Source organism: Lactuca virosa, chromosome 6 (genome assembly GCF_052849685.1).
Source record: "Lactuca virosa cultivar CGN04683 chromosome 6, Lactuca_virosa_CGN04683_v6, whole genome shotgun sequence".
Lineage (NCBI taxonomy): Eukaryota > Viridiplantae > Streptophyta > Magnoliopsida > Asterales > Asteraceae > Lactuca > Lactuca virosa.
The window spans coordinates 22814493-22823907 of NC_136431.1; the positions used below are offsets into that span (position 1 = coordinate 22814493).

The 9415-nt window shown below is 32.4% G+C and overlaps 1 protein-coding gene across 1 annotated transcript; it reads left to right on the forward strand.

The window, feature by feature from the left end:
* ATS9 (non-ATPase subunit 9) lies at positions 1–2980 on the forward strand. Its single transcript, XM_079055603.1, has 3 exons — positions 1–137; positions 825–1835; positions 2595–2980. The coding sequence occupies exons 2-3, from the start codon at positions 832–834 to the stop codon at positions 2854–2856; spliced, it is 1266 nt and encodes a 421-aa protein (XP_078911729.1). The 5' UTR covers positions 1–137; positions 825–831; the 3' UTR covers positions 2857–2980.
* Positions 2981–9415: the final 6435 nt, after the last annotated feature.

The following is a 9415-nucleotide window of genomic DNA, read 5'->3' on the forward strand; positions in this document are numbered from 1 at the left end:
GAATTTAAATTTGTAGCCCTTTCTTTTTTCCCAAGACTTCTTTCTGCATCTCTCTCTATCTTATTCCTTCACACAAGCAACGAAACTCCCCGACGTCCGTTATCTCCGATCCCGGTCATCGTTACGCCTTCACTCCGGTATTCATTCATTCGATTTGATTTTCTTTTGTTTTAATTTAAACTGAGAAGTTCTTATTTTTTATTATGGGCTCTTAGTGGTAGTCGATCTAATGATATCATGTAGTTAACTTGAATTACGATTTAGGGTTTTTGCCCAAATCTAAGTCGCGCCTATGTTTATATCACTTCATTCCATTGTAAAATTGCTTAATTCTCTGTAATTTCTTTTCCAATTCTGTTCGGCATTTGACATTAGGGTTTCTCAATGTTTTTTCCTTAAGCACGATCTGTTGAATGGTTTACTTAAGGTTCGTCCGTCTAGTTTTTTTTTCATCCTATTTTGGGGGTTTAATCTCAATGACCTGATTAGAAAAGGACCTACGAGATTGAGATGAGACCTAAAGTTGTAATGAAACTCAAAGCTTTGCAAGACCTAAAGTTTTTGTAACTTAGAATATGGTTTTTGCTCTTCATTGATATATTCATGGTAACTTGAATCAGGATTTAGAGTTTTTAGGACATATAATTTATCTGAACCCATGGGTAGCATCAATTGTTTTCTCTTTTCTATGTTGAGGTACTCTGTCACTTTATAGTCGTTATGAAACTTCAGATTTGCAAGAATTGCCTTTTATATCTTTTGTGGGTTCAATTACAGCGTGATATTGATCCCTTGGAACTTTTTGTTGCTTCTTTTTTTTTCAGCATAGATATGGCTTCATCATATCTTCCAGCCACAACAGAATCACTTGATTTGGCTTCAGAAGCCAAAAACCGACCTGAAGCCATCACCATACTCTACCGTATTCTAGAAAACCCTGCATCTTCTTCTGAATCACTGCGTGTTAAAGAACAAGCAATTGCAAAACTCTCAGAACACCTCAGAGAAGAAAACAGAGGAGAAGATCTCCGTGGTCTTTTAACCACACTAAGACCATTCTTTTCACTCATCCCCAAAGCCAAAACAGCAAAAATAGTTAGGGGAATTATCGATTCCGTTGCAAAGATACCAAATTCCACTGATCTCCAAATATCATTATGTAAAGAAATGGTGGAATGGACCCGATCTGAGAAACGTACTTTCTTGAGGCAACGTGTTGAAGCAAGACTTGCTGCTTTGTTAATGGACAGCAAGGAGTATTCAGAAGCTTTAACTCTTCTTTCTGGTTTGGTAAAGGAAGTGAGAAGACTGGATGACAAGTTGCTTCTTGTTGACATTGACTTGTTAGAAAGTAAATTGCATTTCTCATTGAGAAACCTCCCAAAGGCAAAAGCTGCACTTACTGCTGCTAGAACAGCTGCAAATGCAATCTATGTCCCACCTGCACAACAGGGAACCATTGATTTACAGAGTGGGATTCTTCATGCTGAAGAGAAGGATTATAAAACTGCATACAGTTATTTCTTTGAGGCTTTTGAGGCGTTTAATGCACTTGATGATCCTAGAGCAGTGTATAGTTTGAAGTATATGTTGCTATGTAAGATCATGGTGAACCAGGCTGATGATGTGGCAGGGATAATTTCGTCAAAAGCTTTGAAGTTTTTAGGCCCAGAACTTGATGCAATGAAAGCTGTTGCTGATGCTTATTCAAAAAGGTCTTTGAAGTTGTTTGAAACTGCCCTTCAAGATTTCAAGGCACAGTTGGATGAAGACCCGATTGTTCATAGGCATCTTTCCTCTCTCTATGACACACTGTTGGAGCAAAACTTATGCAGGTTAGCAACATAGTATTCATCATCATTATTATTAGTGTAAATTGCAATTTTGGTCCCTGGTGTTAGTATTTTTTTTGGGTTTGGTCCCCAAAAGAATTGGTTTGCACTTTTGCTGTCTCATAACCATTTTGCTCTTGGACTAAACCTGAAATATACAGTATACCACTTTGTAAATGGTCATTTTAAATGAAAAATTATTTTAAAACTGATCCTTTTAAAGATCTTGTAAAATAATTCATGTTACATTTTGGAAAATGGTTTAATAATAAGATTAAGAGAAAAATTACAAAATTGGTCCATGTGGTATAATGTTGTTTTTTTTGGTTTGGTCCAAGAGCAAAATGGACATATGGAAAAGGTAACAACTGATTAGTTAGGTTTAAGAGTAAATTACATTTTGGATCCCTGGGTATAGATGGCTTTGTAAATTTTGCTCTACAAAAGTTTTATTTTGCAATTTTGGTCCCAAAAGTGGTATAGAACATTTAAGAAGCAAAATTGAAAAAAAATTCAGCTGTATTGGGGAACCAAAAAATGTAATTAGTAAATTTCAAAATTGGTCCTTGTGGTATACAGTTTTCATTAGGTTTGGTCCAAGGGCAAAATGGTCATTTCAAAAAGAAAAAAACTAGCAATTGATTAGTTAGATTTTACAATCTAGGGACCAAAATCGTTATGAAACGTCAAAAGAAGGAGCAAAAACTGTAGTTTAGTAGTTATTGATTTGTGAAATTGGTTAAAAAAAAAAAACTGTTGCAGGTTGATTGAGCCATTTTCAAGGGTTGAGATTGGTCACATTGCGAGCCTGATTGAGCTGCCGTTGGATCATGTGGAGAAGAAACTGTCGCAAATGATTTTGGACAAGAAGTTTGCAGGGACACTGGACCAGGGTGTTGGTTGCCTCATTATCTTTGATGATCCAAAGACTGATGCGATCTTTCCTGCCACTCTGGAGACCATTCAGAACATGGGTAAAGTTGTTGACAGCTTGTTTGTCAGATCTGCCAAGATCATGGCATAATGAGATAGACCTCATCTTTCTTGCTTCTTTGTACTTTGAGATTTGATTAAGACTTGAGACTTTGTTAGACAGTAATCATGTCTTGCTAAATCTTTATACTTTTATTATCATCTCTACTTGTTTCTTTGTTTGTTGCATTTTGTTCCAACCGACCTACATGCTTTAATACAATTATTATACAAGGATCTTGTTGCACTTTTTGCCTAATCAAATGGTTGTGTGTATATGCCAAAAAACGGACACAACCCGTGTATGATTAAACGGTTTGACAGGTCAAAATAACATGACCCATATAATGTTGATGTTGGACTGTTGCATTACTATTGTAGTGTTGATTTGTTTATTTGACATTCGATCCAATTTCAATTCAAATATCAATACACGAATAAGAAGTAAAAACTTAAAAGCCTTCATGCAAAAGAGACAAAATTCTCATTACTTCTCCCAAAAACAAAATTCATTCATATTCAAAAGAGTGAAGAAACAAAAATGTGTTTTTTATATAAATCTAATATAATAAACAGTTTGACGGATTGACCCGTGAACCTGCCAACGACCCATTTAATATACAAGTTATGCAGGTCAAAGTCTGGTATGTAATTGCTTATGAAACGGTAGGAATCAGTTGGGCTAAGGATACCAAACCTCGCCCCTCTGAATGTTTTTAAAACCGTTTTTTTAGTTGAACCGGTATGGTGATCAGTTTACGGTTCAACCGATTTAACCGCTGAGTAAACCGGTTTCTATAATTTTCATTTTTTTTTGTATTTTCCTACACATACATACATACACAAATCAAGAATTTGATGTCCACAAATTCAAACATTAAAATATACATGAAAACAAGTTGTAAATCAATCTAAATTCATTAATATAACTCATAACCATAAGTTTTACATCAATCCATATGCATTAAAAAGAAAATAAAGTCCTAGATGAATATAAACGCATCAAAAAACTTCATAGCATTTATCATGTGCTTTTATTCAAAAAAATCTTAATAAATGTGAAAAAATTACAAAAGTTTATTATGCAAAAAATTTCAATTTCATGTGTTTTTATTCAATTTAACCGGTTCAACCGGTTTAATTGAACCGGTTCAACCTGTTTTTATAAAAAACGGCCGGTTCGATCCGGTTCAGAAATAGACATAAAACCGGTGATAGTTGAACCGCTTTCTTCCCCGGTTTCCAGTCCAACCGGTTCGACCAGCCGGTTCAAACCGGTTTTTAAAATATTGGCCTCTGATCAACTCTTCTCAAAACCTCATTCAATAGGTGTCTAAATTGGAATCCCACCCAAAACAAATTTCGGGTCAATTTTGGACCGAAACTGAGGGCTCGGTTGGGCTGTCACCTCTGCCCTTTGGGTTGGGTGTGTAGCCCGAAAGGATTTGGTTGCATTCAACCTTTTGGGTTTTAGTAAACTTTTGTTTAAAGTGGATAATATACTAATTTTTTGGGAAAATTACTAATCTAACCAAATTCATTAATGACTTCTCACTTTTTAGCCAAAAATTAGGATTTGTCCCAAACTAGCCCACGAAACCGTAGGTGGTTAAAATGACCTACTGTTTCGCCCATTTACCTACTGTTTTGATTTTAGTATATAAAGATTTTTTTTTTCATTTTTCACTACGAAACCGTAGACGAAAAAATGGTCTATTGTTTCCTCTGAGAAGTCTACTGTTTCCCAAAGAGTAGATTAAAAAAGATCTACTGTTTCGTCCAAAACTTTGGTTTTTTTTTTTTTTTTTTTTTTTTTAAGATGAAAAAAAAAACACTAACTTTTACTCTAAAAGAGATTTTTTTAATATATAGTAGGTATGATATAGTAGTCAAAGTACATGAATTAGTAATCAAATACCTAAAAAAAACCACAAAACCGTAGGTTTTTAGACGAAACAGCAGATCATTTTTAATCTACTCTTTGGGAAACAATAGACTTCTCAGAGGAAACAATAAACCATTTTTTCGTCTACGGTTTCGTAGTGAAAAATGAAAAAAAAATCTTTATATACTAAAATCAAAACAGTAGGTAAATGGGCGAAACAATAGACCGTTTTAACCACCTACGGTTTCGTGGGCTAGTTTGGGACAAATCCCAATTTTTGGCTAAAAATTGTTAATCACTTACTTAATTTGGCTAGATTAATAATTGCCCCTAATTTTTTTCCTTAAACATTGAGTTAACTTAAGCATCCAAGTGTTTTTTTAGGTTTTGCATGTACCTAACGAACAACTATACCATAAAATGTACTTCCATAATTCCATGATATATATGGCAAATTAATCCTTCTGATCGAGACCAAAGTTTGACTGAATTTTTACCACGTTGAAACTTGAAACCAATATTTCTCAATAACACCAATTAACCCATGCGTGTAATAGATTCAGATATAAGTACCAAATTTACAAAACAAAACATGAAAAAAAAGGTCTTGGAACTAACTTCAACAAACATACCATTACTGATTACACTAGCAAATCTTTCCTTGATGGATTAGCAAAACGAGCTGAAAAAGATCGACATAACAAGTCAGTATTGTCCCTCACAGACCCTTCATCAAAATTTCTCATATAATCATCTCGATCATATGAGTAAACATAACATGTAATCTTCTCCTTGTTCTTCTTCTTTTTCTTTGTGTCGACATTCTTCCTTACAATCTTTCTCCAAAAACTTAGCCATGTAATTGGCTCTGGTTGAGATGATTGAGAACTTGATTCTCTCCGTGAGTAATTCCGACCCAATCGGAGGCTCCGGCTTCGGGATTTCTGCCAACTTCCACTAATCTCCATTGCAACAAATTAAAGATGGTAGGAGTTAGCGATCTTATTTTCTCACTTACCAAGGTGCATTTGTTCATACTATATATGGAAATACGTTCTAACTTTTTTCTTTATATTTTACAAAAAGCAAAAGTGTCTTGACATATAAAATATACACATAAGATATGGATTATTTTACTTTAGTCACAAGCCTTCAGTTTGATTGTTTGTTTATAGAGAGGGAAGAAGAAGCCAACCTTTCAACAACGGCTTGGCTTCGATATAAGGAAAATCCCTTTTAAAAAAACCAAAAATAAAAATAATATTATCGTTTCTAGCATATATAAATGCTTTATTACATATATCAGTCTGATTTTAATCATTTTACATAAAACCAAGTCAAGTTTCATCATATTTTATCTATAATTGGAAAAATAATAACATAAAAAGCTATTCATAAAAAGATTGATAGAAAGCATCGAGAAAATGCATCCCAATGTTTACAACCTCTTAAACATTTTTATCAGGAAAATCAACATATATAATATTTTATTGAGAACATTATTTCCTTATCCTTTCCTGATTTAGTTACCGGTTTATAGGTTTTCATGATTTAAGTACGGATTTGAGCATATTGTTTTTTAGTTGTTAGAGATAAGATAACCTAAAACATTTTGAAACTGAAACACATGGAAAACGTGCAAGTGAACATGAATGTCTTTTACATTTACTCATTGCTTCATCTAGCCATATTTTAAACCATCGTTGCATATTTTGTATAAAAAATAATATTGTTGCATAAATTGGAAAAAAAACATCAAACATTATTACATAAATAAGTAATTAACCCTATTTTATTAACTATTAACATAGTTTTCTCACATTAATATATATATATATATATATATATATATATATATATATATATATATATATATATATATATATATATATATATATAGGGTTAGGTTTTTTTATTTTAGTAACTATTGTGTGCCAGAATGCACAGATCTGAACCATCGGATGGAATATAATCAAAGGTCATGATCTGAGGGTCTATGATAGTAGAATAGGATAACATATATCATATAATTACACAAATTTCAGCATAAGGGCATTTTAGTCAATTAACCTATATTAAAAAAGGAAATTTTCGGATTTTTAGGGATAATTAATTCCTTTATTTTTAAAAATATGAATATTTTAAATTAATTCAAAATTAAAAATCCGATTTTATTCTGTCAGAATGATAGAATGTTAAACATAAACTAGTAAATATATTTTTCGATTTTATTATGTCAGAATGACAGAATGTCAACCATAAACTAGTAAATACATTCTGAAAAGAATTCACAAAATCAATTCTTGAACTAATAATATACCAAATAATTACATTGTATGATTGTGATTCATTGAATAATAACAAAATTCTGAAAGAAAAAAGAAAAAAAACATCAAAATCTAACAAAAACACTAATCTATTCTGAGATAATATTATTTTTTAGCAACACTTTATATATTGTAGCATAACACATTCTGGTATAATACACTCTCGTTCTCTATGTTTTCTTCCTTCTCCACATCAATGTTAGCCTCTTCAAAACCTAAATCCACAAAGAAAACATAATCAAGTTTCAAAAATTAAAAAATTCAATGCATTCTAACAGAATAAAAACTATAAATTCTGACAGAATGTATTAAAGACTATAAAGTTTGACAGAATATAGTAGAAAATAAAAACTATAAATTCTGACAGAATGTAGTAGAGACTATAAAGTCAACCATAAAGTATCACAAATTCATTACCAGTTACACAAATATACTTGTTGTTGACAATTATTCTCAAACATTTTAACAAAATACATTTATATAAAATAAATTCTAATAGAATACATTACATAATTCAAGAGCTGTGATTGAATACAGAATTCAAGAGTTGTGATTGAATCATCAACACACATCTGCATTCATTCCCAGTCATGAATTCAAGAAACAAACACACATTTACATTACCTCCTTGTTCATATGAACACCAATTTTGACTTTTTCGAAACAAAATCCAACTTATGACTGTGAAGTGCAAGTTGTATCAGAATATTTCTTCAATCGAAAAGAAATAAACCATTGAAGAAATCGAATTTAATAAGATGATGAACACAATCTCGATCTTGAATCAAAATCGAGATAAAATAATTTCCAGTTATATCCCCTAGTTGTTGGATTACCGGACCAGAGAAAGAAGAACAGGAGGCTGCCGGAGCATACCTCCGTCCAAGTACCTGCAATCGCCGGGATTTCCTCACCGTTCGCTCCTCGCTTCTCATTCGCGTTCACGGACCCCACAACAGCGCCACTGCTCCTCCGCATCCCCTTCTTCAGCCTCATCGACCCCAAAGTCCATCATCGATTGCGAGACGAGAGTATGTGCTCCCTTTTGGATCCGTCGATTGTAGAAGAAGAAGCAGAATCGGTGATGGTGATGGTGTTGATGCCGATGATGAAGTGTTCGGCCACAAACATAACTAGGTCAAATATATTTAGTTTATTTCCTTAATTGAATGATTAGTTTATTTCCTTAATTGAATGATTTCAATTAAATGATTTCCTTAATTAAAAGTACAAAAGGTCCAAAATACCCTTTAATGATTTATTTAATTATTTATTATTTCTTGAATTCTCATTGGTGCATTTAGGCACACAATAGTTGCTAAAAACATTTGAACCTAGCTCTCTCTCTCTCTCTCTCTCTCTCTATATATATATATATATATATATATATATATATATATATATATATATTCTAGACAAGTTAATACTCGTTTTGTTTGACATATCTCATTTTGAATTGTGGAATTTGATAATATGCCATAGACCTTTTTGTTATCTCCGTGAACCACATTAATGTTTTATTTTATGTTGCATCTTTTAATTATATTTGTCATTCAAAACCCTAACAAATATTATCATAGTTATCGTTGAAAGTGAGAATGTTAAGATCGATATATGGTCGTGATTTTAGCTTCTGAAAGATGTATATCTAAAATTATCTTTCTCAAAAAAAGTTACATGAACTCTTGTTTAGATGTGAGAATGTTAAGATCGATAATTGGTCGTGATTTTAGCTTCTGAAAGATGTATATCTAAAATTATCTTTCTCAAAAAAAGTTACATGAACTCTTGTTTAGATGTGGACTATAATTTTGAAGGATAGAGAATTCCGAAGGTGGTAGTCTGGTAGAATTTTGAAGGCGAGCAATTTAGGCTTCTTCCTAAAGCGCGATATCAACTTCAATATAGAGTAAAATTCAAAGTTAGTTTCAACGAAGATTGAAAACATTTGGAAGAAGCGAAGTCTAAGTGGAAGCACAGACTCAATTAGATATAGATATTCTGAAGCGTTGTTCCTAATGACTTTAGGATTATGTAAAGAAGTCGAAGCTTCGATATTCTTCTGTATTTTCTGTATAGTTTTGGAGGATAAGTTTGATTTTGCGCTAGCTTGTTAGAAGGCCCATTGGCCCAATCCCGAAATCTAGGTTAATGCAACTATAAATACATCTCATTTAAGAAATCAATGCTCGAAACCTCAAACAGATAAACTTATACAACGAATTTCCATATACTTTCACACAATTTTTTCCAAAATTACAACTCATTGCAACTTCCATATTTTAAGTATGCTAATAACATGATCTACATAAAATTATTCACTCGTCGAGCAACTATGATGAACTCAAATAACGATTTTCCAAATTCCAACACATAAGAGTAAAAACTATATATACATG